The sequence below is a fragment of the Gavialis gangeticus genome, unplaced genomic scaffold (genome assembly GCF_001723915.1).
Source record: "Gavialis gangeticus isolate Ggan-Ray unplaced genomic scaffold, GavGan_comp1, whole genome shotgun sequence".
Lineage (NCBI taxonomy): Eukaryota > Metazoa > Chordata > Crocodylia > Gavialidae > Gavialis > Gavialis gangeticus.
Genome location: NW_017729008.1, coordinates 13,099,430 through 13,123,542, shown reverse-complemented (window position 1 = coordinate 13,123,542; position 24,113 = coordinate 13,099,430). Strand labels below are relative to the sequence as shown.

The 24,113-nt window shown below is 44.0% G+C and overlaps 1 protein-coding gene across 1 annotated transcript; it reads right to left on the bottom strand.

The window, feature by feature from the left end:
- Nucleotides 1-2,521: 2,521 nt before the first annotated feature.
- LOC109292072 (laminin subunit beta-4-like) lies at nucleotides 2,522-24,113 on the bottom strand (the record flags this gene model as incomplete). The annotated part of the gene is made up of 11 exons (XM_019509326.1): nucleotides 2,522-3,000; nucleotides 5,112-5,265; nucleotides 6,565-6,741; nucleotides 6,968-7,106; nucleotides 7,709-7,916; nucleotides 11,943-12,087; nucleotides 14,836-15,039; nucleotides 16,502-16,707; nucleotides 21,199-21,359; nucleotides 22,851-23,223; nucleotides 24,011-24,113. Coding segments are annotated over 11 exons (2,010 nt in total), but the record flags the coding sequence as incomplete, so codon positions are not given.

Genomic DNA, 24,113 nt, shown 5'->3' with positions numbered 1-24,113 from the left:
GCTAGATGATCTGTTCAGGCCCCTCCTGACCCTAGCTACTATGAAACGTCTTGCACAATAAAATCTATTATACTGTTAAGGCATACTGTTTTGCCCAGGGCAGTTGGTTTGAACAATATCCCTAAAAATCTCATCTATGCCAATAATTCCCTGAATGTTACTTCAGTTCTCAAACACAATGATCCAACTCTGGATAGTTTATCTTTTCTGGATCAAAATAATGCTTGCCTTTAGATAAGGAATGTTTTAGACCACACTCCCAGTGTTACAGCCTGTAAATGTTACGTAGTTTATTGCTGCAGAGAATCCTACATTCTGCAAAAGCCAGCTTTAGGTGCCTGGGGTCCATCTCAACTCATTCCTCTAATCTTTTGGATAATTATAGCTATAATTGTCCTTCAGAAAAAAAACAGACAAATCAGGTAATAGGATACCTGTGTTGGACAAGTGAGGTAAAAATACTGTTACTCTATAGATAAGATTGATCTTCATGGAGGAGTATATGGTATGCCACCCTGATAATACTTAACCCTGAGGCTGCGATTTGGGGGCCTCACTTCCTTCTGAAAATCCCAGCACAAAACGTTCTTTCTTGTGATTTTCCTTAAAGCTAGTTTCTTGTATTAAAAGGAAGTATTAATCCTATACAGATTTCCCTCACCAACCACTGGGGTTAGGTTCCTGAAAATTGCCGTAGTTAAGAAAACCATGGTTGGCAAGACAAAAAGCTTATGGGAAAAATGGCAGGTGGCAGGCTGATGCGCAACCACAGGAAACCGTGATTACTCAAAATTGTGTATCATGGTAGCCAAAATGGTATACAGGTTTCCCTTGATTTATGCAGGTTCTTTCTATGCGAATTTGCTCTTATGCAATGAGCATATTGAGACCCATAATTTGTTATATGCAAGGTAAATTTACTCTTATGGGATCGGCATAGATGCCCCTCCACCCCAGCAAGTAAGTCTGTGGGGGGAGGGGAAAGGACTGTGGCCCCACTCACCCCAGTCCTGGCTGCAGTGGCCTTAGGCACTTTAGTGCAAGCTGATTCCATGTTGCTCAAGTTCCTGAAAAACTGTTAATACAAAAAGTGGGGAGTCCTCTTTCTCTTCCTCCCTGCTTCTTCATGATGCAGTCTGAAGGGTAAAATGATGGTGTTACAAGAGTAGATGCATTACTGGATTTTCAGGGACTGAACAAAGTTAAACAGAATTGCATTTAGGTGCCTAAAACTACCTAGATGCTCCAAAGGTAGCATAGGATCAGGCTGTCAATATTCATCGGTATGAAGCAAATTAACTGAATACACTGTAGCCAATACAAAAAACAGAGTTCAAATCCTGATACAATTGCAGTTTCATGGCAGATCCAGTAGTTTTTAGAAACACTGGTTCTATTATGGTTCAGTTAGAACAAACTGGATCTTTCCCACTTCAGATCAAAGTGTCCAGTTGTGGGCTTATAAATGTCAAGAGTGTAGCCAGTTACCCTCAGCACAGTTTGCTTGGCTATTTAAGTGGATAGCCATTTTAGCATCTGGTCTGGCTCCATGCTTACTTCCAAATTTATTAGGGATTTTTTTTGGTGGTAATCTCTACGCCTGTGTAGTGTTTGCAGAATCAGGCATAGACTTTTATAGCTGTGACATTTTTATTTTAGAGCACTTCAGCCTGTTTATATTCCTTTTCACATGATTAGATAAATAATCCCAAATGAAATTTTTTTTCAAAACATTTTTCATACCAAAGTAAACTGAAAATAGTGAATTTACAGTATTATTTCACCAGTGTCATTTGGGACAATTTGTTTGTCTGCTTCCACCTAGTGGGAAAAAGGAAAATCACTACCCATCTCAATCTAATAATGTCCCAAGGCTGAATGAGATTAAGGTGAGATGCCTCCTACACATGAACAGTGCATGTCCCTGGCGGCTGGGGAGGCACGGCTGTGCCGGCGGTGGTAGGAGCGTGGTGGTAGGAGCCCAGCAGCAGTGAGCGGGGAGCTCCTGCAGATGCCACTGGCACTGTTGGCAGCGGGGGGCAAGTGCTGACCAGGAGCGGCCAGGGGCGATCGTGGACCACCTGCAGACAGTGGCGGTGATGCCTTTTTGCAGGGGGTGCACCTGTGTGCACCCCCTATGTGTCGCCCCTGCTCCTATGTGTATCTTCAGAGAAAAAACAGGGTTCACATGTGCTCATGCTTTACTGGCTATGACAGGCTTACTTCTCTTAGTTCTCTCCCAGCTAAGATGACTAGAGTTTGAGAGTGGACCTGTGGCAAAGGTAAATTGGGTATGGGAATGTACATATGGGAGCGTGGCAAAGAAAAAATGTATCTTCTTTTCAATCCTGTAACCTCTACCCTTACAGCACCCCTTTCCAACTAGATTTCCACATTGGACTGTGTAATTTTCTCTACAAACATGGCAGGGAGCTTGGGGAACTGGGGGAGCACAGGAGGGAGATGTGCAGGCCTGGGGGCAGGACTGTAAGGTATCAACTGGTGACAGACCCAGGGGAGACTGGTCCTTGAGGATCACGTAGATTTGCTGAGCCTGTTACTGGCTGAGCTTTTTTTTGGTGGTTCCTGTTACAGCAAGAGAAGCAGGATGGCTCATTGCTTTGAGCCAGCATGAAAACCATACCCTGCTTACTTCATCAAGTATTTTACTGAAAGTTCATTAACTATCATTGTGTACATTAAATTGGACTAATAATCAACAGAAAATTAGTTTCTCTCTATAAAGCACCACACAGAAAGAATATAGTCATATGATGCTGAAAAGATCAGAAATGGTAAAGACAAACTGAGGCATCAACAAATTTCCAGCAGCATTTAAGACATGATACTTTATCAGGTCCTAACTTTTGCATGTAGCATATTTGTTTTCTTGCTCCATTATTTCGTTTTTAATGGCTGTTACTTGATCCTCTAGTTGCTTTAGTTGATCAGCCTTATCTTGTCTAGATTGATTCAGATCTTGGAGCTTCTTTTCCAAATCTGTAAGAGGAAAGTGACATTTAATAATATTTAATATTGTGTAAATAATATCTGGGGATAAAATCCATTTTCTTCGCATATCATTTTAGAAAAACAATCATATTTCTAAAAGGAAATGTTTTATGCAGGCTTGGAATGACAGGTTTTGTTTTGTTTTCATTTCTATTACACCAGTCATCCTAGTAGGGCATTGGATTCGATGACCTTGCGAAGTCGCTTCCAGGCCTACTTTCCTATGATTCTGTAGCAGCTGGGTTTTGGAATGGCTGTGGAATGCTCCGAAATAATGGAACTATTTTTTTCAGGATGTTTTTAGGTTTATTCTCTTTTGTTCCTCTTCTTTCGCTTCCTCTTTATCCTGAAAAAATTGCTTCCAGGGTTAATTTCCTTTTTTCTGTAATATTTTTATGGATTCAACATAGTAGGTGCATATCCATTTTGGGGCTCAACCCTGTGCCATTGCAAGAGCAATGACAGAATTATCATGCCTTTCAGTAGAAACAGGATTGGGACCATTAGGCAGAACTCTGCTATATGTTTTGGAGATTTGCTCATGTGGTGACATTACTGAAACTCTTATTCATATTGTATGTGACTACAGTAGAAGTAAACAGCTATGGGGGGCCGATGCTGAAGCAGATTTTCTACAGAGGCTCCCAGGTACCAAGGTTTTCATTCATCTGTATTTTGAAAATGTGCACAGAGTCAGTTTAGGACATCAAGAACCTGATCCTGCTGGATGCTTAGCACCCTCCCCTCCTACTGGTTCCAGTTGCAGGCAAGACCTCCTTCCACATTACATTTTTCAAATCTTTTTTCCCCGTTTCCCAAGCAAACCTTCTGATTCCAACAGAAACTGCAGTTACTCGGCAGGATCATGTTTAGAGACTTGGTCTAAACAACTGTTGTCTTAGGTTTCCTTTTAAATCAATTCATTTTATCATTGTAACATCTGGGCCCACACTCTTAAATAGATGTAGGTCTCTTCTACCCTAGAGAGTTTTGCCAGCAGAACTGCATGACTTCATCCATGTTCAAATGTAGCAGCAACCTGCTTTTTGCCAGCAGTTACATTATCTCTGCCAGTGGAATGAGGCATCAGCTAGCAAAAGGCAGGCATGGACCACCCTCCCATAGTTTCTGCCAACTGGTAGTGTTTTCAGCAGCTGCTGCCTTCCCAGGGTGCATGTTGATGACACAGTTGCTGAGTGGATTCATATGGACCCAACAGAAACATCTGGAAGTATATGTGATCTGGTGGCTTGGTGGAGATGGCTGAGCAAGTTAAGTATACACAACACCTTGGACTTGGCTTTAAGAAGTACAGCTTGTGGTGCAAACCCTGTTTTAAGTGATTTAGGTAAATCATTGTAACATGTGTGGGTAGATTATGCCTCTAAGTCAGGGGTTGTCAACTGGGGGTCAGGTGTACTTAGAAAGGTTGTAGGGGGTACATGCGGGTGGGCAGGTGGGGATGGACTGGTGCGTGGTGGCAGCTTCTCCCCTGGGTGCTGCCGGCCCCGCACAGCACACTGTGGTGCCTCCCTGCCCCCTACCCCAGCTCAGTCTCCCGATTGACTGCTATAGGCAGAGAAAGAAAAAAATTGTGGGGGCGGACCACGAGCGCTCCCCAGCAGGTAAGTCTGTGGGGGGAAGGGAAAGGGCCGTGGGGGTGGTTGGAGGGAGTGAGGCTGGGGCAAGCACTGCCCAGGGTGGGGTGGGCGCAGGACAGAGCCGCGGCTTGTCCAGGCGGTGTGGGGAGGGGATGGCAGCCCCTCCCACTGCATGCACCCCAGGAGGCATGTGGGGCATGTGCCCTGGATCTGCATGGGGCAGGGCAGGCTGCCGCTGCAGGCTGGGGCCGGGGCAGCACTGGGCTCTTCCCAGCAGGGGCTGGGCCACACTGTGCTCAGGGCGGGCAGCACCAGCACTGGGAGGGGAGGTTGGGGGCCTACAGCAAATTTTGGGGTGGCTGCCTATGAAGGTACACTTGTATCCTTTCATAGGTAGAAGGGGTACACTTGTTAAAAAGGTTGAAACCCTGCTCTAGGTTGTAGTTTCCACAGTTTTCTTGGGTCTCCCACTGGTGGCATGAAAATGAAAAGTGACACCTGTTATTCTTTTAATTTTTTCTTCAGTCTCTTCAGCTAGTTTCTCTGCTGCTTCTTTCAGCTGCTTCACTTTCCCTAAAGTTTCCTTTGGAAGCCCCTTCCCTTTTAGCTTTTCTTGCAGAATGGTATATTTTCTTTTAAGGTTGGCAAATTCCTATAACAAAAAAAAACAACCAAACAAACAAAAAAAAATTATTCTGTTTAACAATGCACCCTGTAATTAACTTGCCATATATGAAGAGAGCAGGGATTTTTCTACCTCCTTTAATTATCTCACTTGGACCACACCTATGGTCTTTATTCTCTTAAATCCTAAAAAACCCTCACCCAGGACAAGTACACATGGGAAGAAGCTTTGACAATGCAAAAAAAATGGCAGAAATCAAAATAAAACAAACTATTATTTGAGCAGCCCATAATGCAGAGGGGATGGAGATGGAAAGCAAATATCATTTCAGTGAGCTTTGAAAAGCATAAGTTTCCCTAGTTTCTTTTTCTTTAATTGTTTTGTTTACATTTCTTTTTTTTTTTGGCGCACAGCTTAATTTAGCTTTAATAAACTAGCCGTAACACAAGTTTTATAGTTTTGGTTACATAATATTTACTTCCTGGCTCAATCCCTACCTGGTTTAGGGTGCTGTGAGAGCCAAAACTTGATTACTACTGGATTGCTTAGGTTAGGGACAGATATTATGCACAAACTGGTTTAAGTGATCAGAAACTGATTTAAACCTGTAACAGAACAGATGTTCACTGTTTTCTCTAAAGCAGTGGTGCTCAACCTTTAGCTCACAGGGCCATGTCAGCCTACCTGTGGTGCTCCTGATTCTGAAATTTGGCAGCAAAGGAGGAGTTGCCACATCTCTGGAATGTGAAAAACCTGTTTGCAATGCATGGCTCTGGAAGCTGTGGCAATTAATGCTACCTGCCAGTCCCCCACTCAAATTTCTGTACCCCTGGGGAATCCTGCAAGCCAGATGATACGGCCCCTTTCATTGGTGCATAGGGTTGCTCCATGGCTGGATCTGGGTTGTGGGATCTAGCTCATGGACTGGCTCTATACCACTCACCTGGTCCTTAGGGCTGGAAGGAAAGAGCCACTACTCTGAAGGAGAAGGGACCAAGTAAGGCACAGAACACTTGTGCCTCATAGCATAAATAATAATTTACTCTACCACTAACTGACTTTCATTATCACATGAAGTTCTGTTTAGTGCAATCGTTTGTATCATGAAAAGACTCAATACTTGTGTTCATTTATACTGCTATAAGCAAACAGGACTATAATTTGCTGGTTAAATTAAATTAGAAAGAAATGCTTCTGGATCTGTCATAAAGGAAAGGTTGAATCTCAAGAGGACCACAGGAGCATGATTGTGCTGCAACACTTTGTATTGAAAAGTGCAGCAAACCACATAGGAAGGAACACTTTTTTTTCCCTTGAATACTTTACTTTATCAGAGTCCAGAGCTGTTTCCTGTGCCCTTTCTGCATCTGCTTTGGCCTCTGCTGCTTGGTTCTTGTTAGTCACCATATTTGCCTGTAATGTGGCAATTTCATTGTCCAACTGAGACACCTTTTCTGACAAGTCTTCCAGTTCATCATTTCCGTTGTTTACTTGATTCTCAGCCTAAAGGAAAACAATAAGTTTTACACAACATGTTTCCTCACTGCTGAAGGATATTATTACCAAACAATTAACAAGGTGAATCTTCTAAAGTGGATTGGGGGCCATACCTGGGCCAGATTCTCTTATCATTTAGTATACATTTACACCAATCTATCTTTGAGATCTTCGAGCCAATGCAACCTTTGTTTTAGAAAAAAGACTTTAAGAAAAATGTACCCAGAAATACCTGGGAGATTTTTATTCCGATTCCCTGTAGGTCTCCGTTCAACCTGCTGACTGTGTCTTTAGTTTGCTGTTGAGTGTTTTTAGCCTTTTTCAAGTTATTTAGCATTTCATCAGAAGGAGGAAGAGCTTTAGCTGCTTCCCTAAATAAATAATTGCAGTGTGTTAGCATAATAAGACATCCTCAGATGAATCCAGAAATGCACCAATAGAGCCCTATATCCCTGATCAAACAGCATTCATCAGCTCTTTCAAAAAACCCTGGAATTGTGGGTCTCCAAAAGCAAAATGCAACTTCTACCTGTTTCTTTAAAGAAGTTAAAGTTAAAGGCTGATGCTACGGGTGGCTAAGGAGCAGCCCAAAATGTGAACAAAATTTCTCACCTCCGCTCCCCCCCAAATTCCTACGTTGGAAGCAAACCTCCCCATAGCCCAGATATAAGGTCTCAACAGTTCCCAGTTCAGCAGAGAGAGGAGTCAAGATTTAGCAAAGATGTAACCTTTTCTGATTTAGGCAGATGTATGTGGTGAGAAAGGACATGGATCATTACCACTGGAGAGGCTCCAGTGAACATGAAAATATAAAACCTGCTGTGTTCAAAGCCCTAAACTTTATCTTCTTTATAGCCAGCATAACCCCTTCCCTACATACTGATGTGTGACCTCACTAATTAAATATGTTTGTATTGCATGCATTGCAATTTTATCCAGACTCATCACATCAGCAAGAGAAGATTCTACTCACTCTGCTTGTTTAGCTTCCACCAAGAGCGTCTGAGCTTCCTCCACTTGTTTATTTAGTTTGTCCAGATTTATTTCATAGTCCTCACAGTGTGTGATGAGGTTTCTAATTTTCTCAAGTGTATTTGCTAGCTGCTGTGCAGTCCTTGGGAGGTTTATGTGTAAAACATAATTTGCAACCTTTTCTATGTCTTCCGGAGATGCACTCTCATCTTGAAAAAATTGGGGCAGAGTACAGGGTAAAGTGAATCATTAGGTTTAAACATTAGTGCTGTGTCCTATATCCTCTGAGTTATGTCAGACAATAAAGTAGATGAGCACAGCAAGAGGGCAAGAGAATTGTCTCTAACTTTTCATAATGCAGTATAATAATTGTGAGGTGCTGCTCTTAGTTTTGTCAGAAAAGGATGACAAAGGACTTGAACTGGGTTATGAATGCTCCGACTTAGAACCTGGTCCTTCAACATCAGGGTACAACACAGAAAAGCCCATTTCTTTCACCCATTAGATCAGGGGTGGGCAAAATATGGCCCACCGGCCAGATCCAGCCTGCGGGGACCCTAAAAAATTTAGAAAACTAATATTTATCTGCCCCTGGTTTCTGTCAAAGATGACAGGAACCAGGGGCAGTAGAACCCAGGGGAAGCCCCAGCAGGCTTCTGCAACAGGGGGACCCACCTAGCCCTGTCCCCTGCCCAGCCGGAAGCCCCTGCCTAGCAGGGGCTTCTGGCTTGGGTCTGTGGGGCTGTTTGTGGCTGTGCCAGCGTGGGAAATTCAGGTAAGAAGGGAGGCGGGGGGAGGCAGGGGAGGACTGCAGGGATCGCCCCAGTCTTTGGGGCAGATCCAGCTCCTGCTAAGCCCCATGGTATGGCCATGCAGCCAGAAGCCAGTGTGTGGGCGGGAAAGCGGCAGTGGGGGTGGAGGGGAGTGGAAGGGAGTGGGACCATGGAGCCTGTGCTGGTGTCCTGGGTCCAGTGCAAGCAGGCCCCAGAGCGGGGCAGTAGGAGTATGGGACGTGGGCTGGCAGGGGTCTCTGGAGCTGGGCTGGGCTGCACCAGCAGGGAGAGGGGGGAGCTGACCTGGCTTCATAGAGCCCCTGCTGGTAAGGACCCCACGCTCCTGCTGCCCTGCGCTGGGCACTGCTGGTGCTGGGACACTGGCGCGGGCCCCATGCTCCCACCCAGCTACTGCTGGCTCCCACGTGCCCTGTCACTCCCAGTGCCCCAACCCAGCCCTGCAGTAGAGATGGGGAGCAGCGCACAGCCCTGACCCCATGCTTGCCTATGGGGAATGAGCTGATGCTTAGCATGGGGGAAAAGCGGCCTCCCCTCTTCATGGCCAGCGCTTCCTGCTGCAGCCGCTCGCATCCTGCATGGGGCTGTCCTGCCTCTCTGCTGCATCTCTGTCACCCAGGCTAGGAGTGGCAGTGGGGAATGAGCTGGTGTTCAGTGTGGGGGGAAAAACCGCTCCCCTTCTCCATGGCCAGCGCCCCATGCTTCTGCTGGTTGGAGCCCACACGGAGCTGCCTGTGCCTGCTCTTCATTGCCACTCCTGCTCTCCATTGCCACTCCATTGGCAGTGATGTGGTGGAGAGGCAGGACAGCCTCATGCAGGCTGTGAGTCACTGCAGCATGGGGCACCAGCCACAGGTGTGGGGGCGCTTTTCCCCCGCACTAAGCACCAGTTCATTCCCTGCAGGTGAGCATGGGGTCATGGCTGTGTGCTGCTCCCCACCTGTACCACAGGGCTGGGGCGGGAGCACTGGAAGTGAACCGGCACACAGGAGCCAACAGCAGCCAGGCAGGAGTGGAGGCCCCATGCCAGTGTCCCGGGGCCAGCACCAGTGGGGCCCAGAGCAGGGTGGCAGGAGTTGGGGATCCCAGCCAGCAGGGGCTCCATGGAGCCGGGTCAGCTCCCCCCTCTCCCTGCTGGTGCAGCCCAGCCCAGCTCCCCAGACTCTTGCCAGCCCATGCCTTGCACTCCTACCACCCTGCTCTGGGCCCTGCCACACCTTCCCTGGGACACTGGTGTAGGCCTCATGCTCCCACTTGCTTCCACTGCCCCTCACTGCGGCTTTCCCCACATTCCTGCCCGGTCACTTTGCCCTACATGGCTCCCATACCCACATCCATATACACACACACACATCCACACATCCCCACAAACCCCCATATGCAATCACTTCTGCATATACACCACAAACACCCACAAATCAGAATAAAAATATTTTTTAAATTAAATTAAAATACATTATTATGGGTGTTTGATTTTTAGTATGTAATTTGTTTTTTTCCCCCCTAATATGGCAAACCCTCTTCCCCAAAGGAGTACTTCCAGGGGCAAGGGGGAGGACTTCCAATTGCAAAGGTCAGATGTTAGGGGCAGGACTTCCAGTCCCAATGTGTTGCCCAGTGGGAGGGGGGGCACCTGTTAAGGGACGGGGCTACCCATGCAGCCCTCAACAGTTTGCCAAAACTTGGTAAGTGGCCCTCTGCCCGAAATAATTGCCCACCACTGCACTAGTTCAAAGGGACACAAAGGTGAATGCTGTGCAAATGAGAAACTTCAATGTGTGCATATGAAGCCTTTAGGTGTGGAGAATCCTGGGAGCCTAAGGGACTTTTGAAAGGCCCCAAAGCACATGAAAATTCCCCTCTTTCCTTTCCATGCTCAGAGGCAGGTCCCCTCCCCTCTCCTACCTCCCCCCTGCACCTGCTGCTACTGCTTCTCCCACTGTCCTGGTGGCTGGGGAAGCTTCAAAGCCATTGCTGCCTGTTCCAGCCAGGCTACACAGGGTTGGGCTCAACGGGAAACAGTGATGGCGGTAGATGGGGAGAGAGGTTCCCTTTTCCCATGCCTGCTCCCAGGAGGATGGGGGGCAGGAATGCACTACTGCCCATCTCTGATGTTACCATTGTCTCTACCCCAGCTGAGCCCAGTGCCCTCATAACCCAGCTGGAGTCTGCAGGACAAGGTTTGAAGCTTCCCTGGCCCAGGACAGTGGGGAAAGTAGTAGCAGCAGGCAAAGGATGGAAAGAGATGTGCCTCCAAATACTTTTTGGAGGGGATTTTCTTTAGAAAAGTCCCCAGAGGCTTTGCTGTTATGGTCTATCCACACTTGTAGGTACAGGGAAGTGGGGAGGAGGAGGCTGGAAAGCACAGTGCAGGTACCTCTGCAGCACAAGTGGCTGCTTCCATACCCCCTTTGCCAAATCCTGGATCTACCCCTGAATTCAGAATAAAATCATAACAGTTGACCACACTTCATTGTTTTGTGCATATAATTTCCCAGAGGGATGGAGGAAACAAGGAAGTCAGGCAGACAGGAATACTCATTGAAGTGTGGGTGGGTGGAAACACTACAGTTCTTTTCCTGACCTTACAGTCAGCCTGGTGCCTTGAAAATGCCTTAGAGGAAGGCTTCAATACAAAAGATGCTCAGATGCTTACATAAGTGGAAGGTAAAACCTGGCCTCCATGCAGGAGCCCAAGTGTGAGGATGCAGATGTCCTGTACGTGTAGGCAGAAGTACCAGGTGCTTTGCACCACCTGAACAGCATGTTTCAGTTGCTAGATTGGCATATGGATCAATCCTGTGCTCCTCCATTGACTTGCCCTCACAACTGCACTCTGCTGGTCTATTCAAGGCTGGGCCAATACACTATCATGCACATAAGTACTGCAGGAATAATGGGGAAAGGAAGGATTAGTGTTCCCTGTGCCCTGGCCTGGCTGCTCTCCCCATCAGCTATTTTTTATCACATTCCACATATGGGTCTTCGGAGATAACATATTTTCTGGCCAAGAGATGGGAGTTGGAAAGACTGCTACAGGCCTCGTCAGCTTGATTGGAGGGAAAAAAAAAATTATCCCAATGGTGCATGACTCGTGAGCCAGCAGTCAGTGGATATACATGCTTCAAATGAAACATCCTAATACATGGTGACAGCCAGGACTTTTAATAGATCTCTGAGGGGGAAAAAATCCCAAATACTCAGATGCCAAAAGTGGGGGGAAATCTGGGAAACAGTAAGATGAGGAAGTAGGTTGCTCAGATCTGATAAAAGATAGCAGATCAGACAAGGATGTTGAATGCCGTTTTCACAGGAGGAAAAGACAGTGTCCTCTGGAGCTGCACATGATGAAGCATCATGTTACAGCTTGGGGAGATAAATGCCATACTATATTGAGATAAACCAAAGAAATGAGTCAAAGAAGAACTTTCCTTGCATATTTACCTAACAAAAAGTCTTTCACTTTCCTGATGAATTCCTTTGTGATCTCTCTGTCCATTTCAATGTGATTCTTAGCATTCTCTAGTTTCCCATTTAACTGTGAGCTTTCCAACTTGGTGTCTTCTGCTATTTTTCTGATGCTTCCAATCTGGAAATATTTTTAGATATAGTGGTATCCTTTTTTAATATTTAAATATCATTGCTTGGCAAACTTAGGTCCCATTTGAAACCACTAAAACAATCCTTATACAAGACTGAGGGACAGATGCTGGTCTTGCAGAACTTAGTGGGAGTTACAGCATTAGCTTCATTTGGACCAAACACCAAAGACTAAACAACATCTTCCTTCCATTTCCAAACACAGCTCAAAGGTTGCTATATTGAAGTTAAAAAGCCTACAGCTCTAGAACAAGATGCTGTACATCACTCAATATTGCAATTATATACTGTATGGAAATTCATATTAAAGAAAAGATATAACTTGTAATGATATTTCCCCCATCTGCTTGGAATTAATGTTAAAATTAGATTTAAAGGGACACTGTCAAGGCTATCAGAGTTTAAAAACATGCTTTTAAAAGTTGTAGGTTTCCATTCATTGTAGGCACTGAATTGATGGATTTTCTTTAATTAGTAATGATCTAACAGTTTAAAGAACAAAACAAATATTTTCTTTGTTAGGGGCCATACTCTGCGTTATATAAAGTTCCAAGCAATGCTTTTCTGCAATCCAAGGAGAAAGGAAATTCAGTTTCCATCTAATCACAAGGACAATGACAATAGCTTCCATTTCTGCTGCTTCTCTCATATCATGCTTCACATATATTATCTGATTCTCACAATATCCCTGAGAGAGTATAGCTATTTATTTTCTGTATTTTAGCAACATGGAAGCTGAGGCTCAGAGAAACTAAACGATGTGTTGCTAATTAACAAGCACATTTCTCCCTGAAATGCAGACCTTTAATGACTAGGACTAAAAGAAGCTAGCAAGAACAAATAATTTGTAATTTTTTTTTTCAGTTTAATCCATGCACAATTCTGACAGCACTTTGTACATAGTTTGACTGTTTCTGTGTATAGTCATTAAAGGATAGCTGACTACATGAAGGGTGCTGACAGATATGTAGCTCCCCATTGTAACTCATAGAACTTTGCATGAAGTGCCATGAGTTACAGCATTTCCCCAGACCCAACAGATGTTTGCTGTTGGATCTGGGGGCTGGGGGATTGAGTTTTAGCTTGGAGCAGCTGCATGTCTGAACCTCCCCCCACACCCTCAACTCCGGTGTTATCTTCAGAATGGGAGGGGGGAAGGGAAGGAGGGAGGGAGTTCCATCTGGGGTTTGCCCAGTCTGCGCTGGAGGGTGGGGCAGGTGGACTGAACCATAATGTGGGGGGACTCCAATCCACCCCCCACCCCCCAGTCCCTCCCCTCCCTTCTTTCCCTCTCATTCTGAAGGCAACACTGAGGGCAGGGCTGGGCTGTATCAGCCCAGCACTGGGGTCAGGGCTTGGCTGTATCAGCCCAGCCCTGATCCTGAGGCATGCTGACAGAAGTTAATGAAGGTGCTCTGCTTTGGAGCACCTACACCTGAACCCTTATGTAATGAGGATTCAGATTGTAAATGACCTTGTTACGTAGCAAAGTAAAACCCATCCAATGTATTTTAGTTTGCTACGTAACAAATTGCAACAGTGCATGGGGAGCTGGAAGCCCAGACGTGCTCAGGGAAGCTTGGGCTTGGTGGGCTTCCAGCACCCCATGCACCATCCCTGCTGCCTTCTCCCACCACCAGCACACCCAGCTGCCCTGAAGCCGCCTTTCTGCACTGTCTCAGGGGCAAGCAAGCCCATTACTGGGCGATCCCAGGCGGGAAGGCACCAGAGACGGTGCACAGAGTGCTGGAGTTTACCTGCCTTTCCTGCAGCAAGGGCGTGAGCTGTCTGTGGACCAAGCAGCCCCTGAGCTGCGTGGGACCCTGGACCTTCCCTCCCTAGTGGCGGTGGCCCCCAGGCAGCACCCGTCCACTAGCACCTTGCCTGGGCGGTCCCAGGGGGCGCTGCCACCATGGAGGGAAACACCAGGCCCTGCACAGCTCAGGGGCTGTGCAACCCGGTAGCAGCTCGTGCAGGCAAGTTACACTGAGGAGAAAAAAAAAAAGCGGTGAGGGGCCTGATCTTTTTCTTTTTTCCTCCCGGAGCCTACCTGCTTCTCCCGCAACTGGGGAGCTAACTGCCAGTGGGTCCTAAGCTGCAGGGGGGCCTGGTCCTTCCCTCCATGGCAGTGGTGCCCCCCCCAGGCAGACCCACCTGCTAGCAGCCCACCTGGGTGTTCTGGGGGATGCGGCCACCGAGAAACGAAGGGCCAGGCCCCCTGCAGCTCAGGGCCTGCTGGCATCTCACCCACCGGCTGTGGGAGTTGTGTGCAGGCTCTGGGGGAAAAAAAAGGATCATGCCCCTCACGGCTGTTTTTTTTCTGGTGGAGTCTTCCCATGGCAATGTGTAAATATGTGGGGAGGGGGGAGGGGCAGGGGGCAAGGTGAGTGAACTGATGGGGGGCCAATCACTGTGACGTGACAGAGTCCCCTAAATTGAAATGGTGGATTTTTAATCAGCACAATTAAAAACGGACCAGTTAAAAACCCACTGTTTCAATTTAGGGACTAAACTTACCCTGTCACATGTACAAGCAGCCATAGAGATTTGCTTTGGAAAACAATGATAGTATATAACCAGTTGCTCACTAATTTTGACAGTGTCTCTTTTAAACTAATAGTGCACTTAGCTTATGGACATGACAATTTTAATGACTCATGCTTATCATATGAATCACTACATTGTTTTTTACCTGCCAATAAATTCACAGAATGGGATAGATTTGATGGTACAGTACCTGCTTCTCAGGTTCTTGTAGCCAGCTAGCCAATTTTTTTAACAGCATGTCTGTTTCCACAGCTTTCTTGACTGCACTTGTAGAGAGAGGAAGAGCTCCACTACAGGATGGCCCACCACACTGCCTGTTTCCATAACTATCTCGACATAAAGCTCCCCCGCAATCTGCTATAACACATGGCAGGTTTCCTGGTAGTCCACAAATCTGAAATAAAACCATATTAAATATTAGGAAGCAGCACTTGTGTAGAGTCTTTATGATTCTGAAATGTAACAGCTTTGGGGAGCGGGGTTGGGGGGGTAAGGGACATTGGACTGGTGACAGCTTCCTAAAGGATACAAACATATTTCTCAAGTTATAGAAACAAACTGCCACTGAGACACTCTTCTTTAGGACAGTGGGCTGAGACTCAGCTGGCATATAGCACACAAAGCAATGCAATGGTGGATACAGTGAAGGAAGATCTTGGCCAAGAATGCTAGGCAACACAGCTACTCATACAGCTACTCATACAGCTGCTCATACAGAAAGGATATCTTCAGGTTTAATCTACTTTATAGACATCAAATAATCTACCTAAGTTTGGGTATTTGACAAATACCAAGTTAAATAAAGTTAAATCAATTGACCAGTCAAATATCGGTCAAAATTGTAAAAAATTGCCAATAGGTCTAAATAATACACAGAAAAAGCACAAATTTTCCATTAAGAAATGCGTCAGAAAATAATAAGATCATATTTCTGTCAAGAAAACTATAAAAAAAATGTAGGTTTTTTGGTAAAATTGCTATAATTTTTGACCAGTCAAAAATATGCAGTCAATTGACCGGTATATTGAAAATATTGACTGCCTTGTCAACCATAAATCTAGTGACTACTTGATTAGTCACTGGGTAAAAAGGTCATCCCAAGTTCAGCAACCCATTGCGTCAGTGTTGTTAAGGCACACCAGGTTCTGTCGCCAGCCCCGCATAAAGACATAGTATGGCTAGTGTTCATATCTGGCTACCTTGGACTTTCCTGCCCAAATTCATTTAAAGCTGGGTCACCTGGAGGTAGCCTCAGGCTCTAGACCTGAATGGATCTCAGATTCATACTTCTGAAGTTGTAGTCAAAAACTTTAACCACTCTGTCTTTGCACTCCATCTTACCACAGCCTGGTGACAAAGATGGTTCATATCTAAAACACAAATCAAACCTTAATCATGTGAAAATACTACGGGATAATAATGAAGAAACTGTCAGCCCAGCTTAGTTTAGCCTGGTTATGAAATATAGTTAAAGTCAAATCTATGCTACAGTTGGGAACCAGGCTTGAAGCCATGCTAGGCAGCTGAGCAGTGCTCAGATTCTGTGACATGATTGCTTATGGACTTGGCAGGGCTTTGATGTCCATGCTGAGGAGACAGGGCCTGTTTTTAAGGCCTGATCACAAGAACCACAAGAAGAATGAAAGATTAAGTTGACCAGCATGACCATGTTGTCCAAGTATTTTAATACTGATGCTTAGACTGAAACCTGCCCCCACAAGGTCTCCTTTTTCAAATTTAAAATAAATGTAAAATTTCCTTAAAAATAACTCCTTTAGATCCGTGTTACTGACTGGCAACAGCAAAACCTAGTATTTTATTTCTTTCCCCATTTAAAGAAAACCACAACCCTTTACCTTTTCATTAAATTTATGGATATCTGGAGTCTTGATCATGTTGAGTTGTTCCAACATGTAAATCTTTTTTGAGGCCTGATCATCTAACATAGCAAGTACTTTATCTCTGGTGTTTCTGGAGTCCCTAATCAAAGCAGTTATTTCACTGATTTTCTCTTCAGCAGATGATGATGTTTGGTAATACTTTCTGATATTGGTGAAAGACTCTACACAAATAGAAATAACATTTTATATAGGCAAGGCTGACAATCATTATTGTATTGAATAAATGCATTCTAGATAAATGCTAGGCTGAACTAAGCTGTCAGCTGGGCTTGGCTGTGGATGGTACGGTAAATTATACCCCAGAAGGCAGGAACTGTGATTTGCTCAGTCAGGTTTGTGAACCTTTGTTCAGCCAGGGAGAGTGTTTTAATTTTAGCAGGATTTATTGATGCCAACTAATGACAGCTGAAAATGAATATAATTGCACCTGCATCATTTTTGGAAACACCAGCTATATCGCCAGTTAAAGATACAAAGGTATGAATGAACTCTGATTAATGGTTCTGACAGATACTGATTTATACTCATCAATAGCTCAGCAGCTGATGTCATTATGTGTTAGAGGAGAATGGCATACACTATCATTTATGCTGTTCTGAGCTTGGTATGGTTGAAATGTAACACCCACTAGAGTTCTGTAACTCTTATTCTGACATTTAATCCCTTCCCTATTCAGCAGAATTTCTGAAAGTTAAATAAATGTTTTACTGAAGTGGGGGCTAATTTAGACATACTGCTGAAATTTCTGACTTTCATTTGACTCTGAAAAAAATGCAGTTTCATGGCACTTTTTAAAAATAGTGTTTGTCTGTTAAGCCCATAAGCATGGCAAGTCCTTTCAAGTCTGAATCTTTCGTGCTTGTTTAGCTCAAATTTTCATATATGTTAGAAACACGAAGGTTTGGAGCAAAAATAAAGTATTTACTTAAAAAAACTATAGCTTAAAATAGGTTAAAGAGAACTGATTTCTGAAAGCCAAACATTTTACAAAACTAAAAATTCCAAGAAAAAGTTGTGAAGGTTCAACAAACTCCAGACAGCCCTGGGTTCCTCCATAGCAGGGATCTCCCTTCAGTACAAGTCCAGAGCAGGGCCTTGAAAACATGCCTCTGGAACTGTAGTAAGACAGACACCTTAACTACTCTGCCCCTAGACTCTGGCTTGTCTCTACGTACTTGATGGAAAGACTGTTTTACAATGAAGAATTGCATTGTGTGAATGATTTACAATGTTTTGCGTCTTCATGAACTAGCCCACATACATTTTTACATGCATAGTTTATGAATCAGAAGGAGCAGGGGATGGTAAGGTCTCAGAGTTGTTCTATTTTAGAAGCAGCATCTTACCACGGACTCGATTTACATTCCAGAAAAGCTTATTGATCATGTTTTAATGTCACAACCGCTACAAAGCCCAGGGCCAGAGCTGTAAAGATGTTAATTTAATGAGTATTTATATATTGGGAACATTCATTTGAGGACATTGATGTTCTTGCCTTTCCAGCCGTTCTAATTTAATCAATCATTTAAATGCTGGCATTTCTCAGACTGCTAGCCAAATGAATGCTTGGGAGAAGTCTCTACACTACTGAACCACTGTTCTGTGGGCTTCTCTGCAAAACAGACAACACGTGGATTCCCGCTGCTTCTAGCTTCACCCTGTCCACATCACATTCCCCAAAGCCACCATAAATGTAGAGGAAATAACCCTGGCATGGAGCTGGCACTCAGCTAAAGATGGGCTGCTGAGGTGTTCAGATAGCAGGCAGCCAGTCTATTAATAGTACTGCTTGGAAACAAGGTGAATGGGTACATGGGGCCTTGAATGAACATGCAGTCTAAACTGGGAACCTTTCTTATGCATATTTTAGATCAGTAGTTCTCAATCTATTTGCCATAGTGGGCCACACTTGCAGCTCTCCATGTGTTGTGGGCTGCACCCACACGACTTACTTCTATGTATCCATTTAAAAAATGTATTGTATCTGTTGTCTGACAGTAATGCAATACAGATCAGTATTCTGTAATACCTCCAATGTCTACACTGTTAAATGTCTTTACCATTTTTTAACAGGATGTCACATGGCCCACAGCAGTGCACTGATTGGACTGCATACAGCTCCCAGGCTACAGGTTGAGAACCACTGTTTTATACAAATGTCAGTCTGTAGTAGCATAAGTAGGGGTGGGGGAGAAGGGCATCTGCCCTGGGCACCAAATTAGGAGGGTGCTAGCATTGCGTCCCTCCCAAAGAATCTGTGCCCCAGCAGCAAATGTACTCCTACAGCTTCCCATATGGAGAACTCCAGAACAGTCCCCAGGTGCTGCTGCTGCTTTAAGACAGGATGACCATAACAATTTAAGGGAAATCCAGAATGGGGGTGGAGGCGGTAGAGGGCAGGGCTCTGGGCAGGACAGTGCAGCTGTACATGCACACTCATGCCCTGCCCCTGCAACGCCCCACAGCTCCCAAGAGTGGAGTTGGGCAGGGGACACAAACACATACACAGCCCCAACCCTGCCGCTCCCAGAAGTGGGGCTGGGCAATGACCCTGCGGCTCCTTTTCCCCGCCCCCAAGTCTACTGGGCAAGTGACTCCACTCACAGCCCAGCAGAGTCTGGACCAGGGAGCAGCCCATTAGCTGGACTCCCTGGAGAAGGTTGAAGCAAAAGTCCAAGATTCACCCAAACCCACCTGCACATGCTTGGCTCCTGAGTCAGGAGCTGGGCACGTCTAGGAGTTTTCCACCAATCCAGGACTTTTCCTTCATTTTTCACCAATGGCCGGGACGCTAAGACAGCCTCTGAAATTCAGGACCGTCTTGACCAGTCTGGGATGTATGGTCACCCTACTTTAAAAGCACAGTCAGGGGAGGCAGAGAATGAGGCAGCAGCAGGTCAGCCAGACTGTTTTGCAGTTCCTAGCATGGGGAAACCATTGGCCTGCTCTTGTTGTTAGGGCATCTTCCTCACACTTTCCCCTCTCCCCTATTCTCCTGCAGGATTTGAGTAGAGTGCCAACTTTGCTTGTTACACTAGTGCTATTCTGCAAAAGGTTAAAAAGGTGAAACGGGCTTGCACCTGAGCAGGGGGCATCAAGGTCTGAGCTACAAAGGTCCATGTTCCATCAGGGTTTGTCATTTAGGTTAGGATCTTCCTTGGCCACCCGCTTAAATAGTTCCCCCAGGTATACTGACTGGTTTAAGGAAGTCTGTGGAAGAAATGATCCTAAATATAACATAGGAAAGCTGTGTTGAAATGCTACTGCACTACTCCAAACTGAGAGGCAGAGCACCAGGGGATACTGCAAAGCAGCTCAGGAGAGGAAAGCTCTAAATCCTAATCAGCTGTGCTGTTCTCTGAAGCTTTAGTTCCTTTTATCATGTTTCATTTCTTTTATCTTCCTTTGCCCCATTTTATTCTTATGCAAATGAAACCATAAGAGACTCTGAATTTAGAGCAGTGCTGGTACAGCCCTGAGCACATTGTCTGCATGCCACTGATAAAACAACAATAAAAAAACACCCCCTGAATATGGAATTTCTATAAATTGGAATTCATTTTTAAATTTCTGGCAGTATTGTAAAATATGCTTCTTATTGTGTGCTGCACTGTTTGAAGTACCAGCCATAGTTCTTCAAGGTCTGTCTTTCCTGGAAGTAAATTGCTTTGATCAGTTAGTGTAGTGTAGACCAGGGGCTGGCAACCCGCAGCCTAGATCTAGCCCACAGAACCATTGGATCCAGCCCATGGAGGCATTCAGCAGTGGGGAGCTTCAGGTTTGAGCACTTTGTATGCCACTACAGAGACAAAAAGTGGCAGTGGCCATGTCTTAGTGCCTGTCTACCAAAGGTTGACTACGCCGGGTGTAGGCTGTTAGGTACTCCACTGTTCTTACTGGATGAACTAGCATCTGCATAATTATTTCCAATTTGGTCATAAAGACTAGCTTATGAAACAGGCATCAGATCCACTACTATTAACAGCCAATCCAAATTATCCTGAACAAGAGTTAATAGCAAACATAGTTCATGTAAACACGTAGCATAAATACAACTCTACTTCTAGCACTGGACTGCTGCTCTGTGATGTTGGGCAATTCTCTTTCCCACCTTGAGCTCTGTTTTGCCTTCGTGTACAAACTGTGAGGATACAAAACTGGTCTGCTTCCTGATTAAATAATTCTCTTATTTAGAAAGATCTTTACAAAGGTTTACAAAGGACAGTCAGGGGATAGTGCAGCTAACTGGTTCAGGGGAAGTGTCATGTTACTGCCACTGTACTGCATATGGGTATCCAAGCTAGTTTGACTATTTGTATTTGCCACTATATTGAGTCACAATATCAAAAAACAAGATTAGGACCCTGGTACTTGCTCATTCTCAATCCTTTAATTTAGGCCACTAATCCAGGGGGCTATTGGGCTCAGCTTTCTCCAGGGTTCTGACTGGTATGACTGACTTCTGTCTGACATTCTGCCTATTTAAGATAGCTGAATTTTGAAATTTTGAAGCTGGTGTTTAAGAAAAGTAAAACATCATGGAATGCTTAAACCAAAGGACTGAAAACCATGCAGAATGAATTGGTGAAAAATTGCATGTGAAACTGAATAAAATGTATTAATGAATTCTGAGTAGCTGTTGGCCTTTTTACCTTTGAGATTCAAATAATTAAAACTGTGATATAGATGCATTTTCTGTTGCAGAACTGCATATAGCTGGTCAGTTTCTTTCCAAATATCTTCTATGTTCCCAATGAGGTCAGGAAATTGATTCATTACACTGTGATACAGGTCCACTTGAGTGACTTTTTGCCTGCAGAAGGAAAATATATTTTACACTACCCATGAGAGACAAATTATTTTAAATGAAAACAGCTTATCTTAAAGAAATATTCAAATGTGGCATTATATTTAGTTCACTCTTATGACAAAGTAAAAAAGGGCAGCATTTAAATATATGTAAAGTCCAATTTTAGCAACATATTCTGTAAGGATGGCATTCTTCATGTATCAAGGTTGGATTTGGTATAATAAAAAACCTATTGTGATTTACTAATCTTCTATTCCCAAAATGCATAAAGCCACAAAACGATATTACAAATTGTAATGAAAACAATGTCTGAACACCAAATGCCTTAATAAACCCCCAAATGTACGTGCTCATGTATGGGTTTGCATTTGTAAAATGAGCAAATCGCAACCCATCTTATTAGGCATCACCCACACTATTAGTGTATGCAAACAGAAGTTCCTAGTTTTGCAATCACATGATTGATCTTGGATTTGAAATCTGGACTAAAAATGTGTCTAACCAAGTTCTCTTAACTTGTCTAATGTACATCTTTCACCTGTTGTTTAGTATTTAGCTAGAGAGCTCCACTCTCTTTTCCAGTGCTTCCTCTTAGCCTTGAGCTTCTTCAAATGTCTTTAAGTGTTTCATACATGAAGTGTTAGTAAGTGCTGCATTGAACCCTTTCCTTTTGTCCATTGCTCTGAATGGAGAGTCTACTAATGCCAAGATGTACATTATAGCTTAATTTCCCTCATTATTCTGTAAGAGATGCCAGTACTCCATTAGTCATATATTAGTAATGCATTAATATAATGACTTGATCCTATAATGCTCTTGCACATTAGTTAGCTATTAATTTATGCATTTAAATGCTGACCGGCTTATTAATAGACAAATCTCTCTGTTTTGCAGGCATAGTGGAAGGTAAAGACAAGATTCATTCATGCATTGACATTATGTATAAACATATGTATACATTATGTATAGACATTGTGTCTGACACAAGAAAGGCTCTGGGCTGCTTGTATTTGCATTACCAGCCTGACTGAGTGGATCTGACAGCTATTGCAATCTTTGTGGGGGTCTTAAGGACTCTGATCAACAGGAGGTTGACATTTACATAAGAACGTAGAAGTGGAACTTCTTAAGCCTTTAGCTACGCACAATTTAGACCAGCCTTGAGGCAACATAAAATAATACTAGGCCAGGGGACGGACCAGTCTACAGGAGCTCTTGGCTTTTGGGGAAGTGAGAAAGTAAAGCCATCTTTTCGCTTTCCTCATTTCAGTTGCACCTGACAGGGTTGTGATGAAGCTGTGGATTTGGGATAAATAAATGTATTGGGGTTTTTTTACAAGTACACTGAAGATCATTAATTGATCATCTAACACTTGTAACGTGATCAGAAATAGGACTAAAATACATTGTGCAACTAATTATGTACAATGGAAGACTACTCTTCCACCCCAGAAATATGTATAGTGCAATCCTATTCTACAAAGAAAGTGTTACCGAATGTAATCATAGAAATCCTTGATGTTTAAGAACATTTTCAGTGAAAGAACAGGACTTTTTAAAATTCTTCCTATTTCAGAAATCATCACTTCAAAGCTTTTAAAGTGTGTATCACAGCTGGGCATTGTCTGTTTCTCATCTTCCAGATTTGCAACAAATTTCATTAACCCTTGAACAGCTTGAGAAAGGGCAGTGATTTCATGATCCCACTGATCAAAACAAAGATGACAGCGAGGGCATGTGGGGAATTCTTGCTTGAAGCCTCGACCACACTGGTCACAGAACCTCCCTGTGATGCCAGCATGGCAGCTGCAGGCTCCAGTGGCTTTGTCACATGAGTTGAGTGTTCCTTCCTGGTTACACTTACATGCTGCAGAGGCAGAAAACAGCATAAGTTTGTTTGTTTTTGTCTTTCAATTTTAGATAAATAACAGTGGTAAAATATTTTTAAAAATAACCCAGAAAATACTGTTCAGCATAGTAAAACAACCTGCCCCTCCTTTTACTGACATACTGTTGTTTGACCATTTTGGCTGGTATTTTCAAAGGTGTCTAAGGGATTTAACTTCCTTAATCAGATAAAGCAGGATAAAGATTTTTTTGTTTGCTGTAGATTTATATATTAGTTCTATCTTCATACTCCTATGCTTTGCTATCATCTTCTTGTGACTGTAAGTTAGTGAAGAAATGATCATTTCTGTTCTTGAGATGAGTTAGGATAAATAGTAGTGTTCTTAGAAAAAGCCTCAATACCATCTCCCTTGGGACCTGCAGAGATGACAGGACAAAGAGCTAGAAAATGTACCAGGCTGAACAATGTTGAATTTGATCTAATAGGTCTTTTCCAGCTCTAGCTTACAATTCTGTGATAACCTTACATATTCACCAGGGTTGTGTATCATGTTTAGAGAGGTACTTAGCCATGTTAGTCTGATGGACTAAGCTACTACTTATGAAAGTTTATGCACATCTAATTTAGTTAGTCTACAAGGTGCAACTCTACCTTGCCTTATGCCAAATATCAGGTATAACACTAAAGCAAAAGTATTAAAGTCGATTTCTCTATTTGTACATCTTGTTTAGTATATGAATGTGAATATCGCCCATTAAAGCAATTGCAGATTCTGGTTCAGTCTGTGTCATCTGGCAGTACTTACAAATACAATGTGTTTGTGGATTGCCAAAGTAATTTTCCTCACATTCATCGCAGTGCCTTCCACGGTAGCCTGATTTACACAGACATTGGCCTGTAAACTGTAA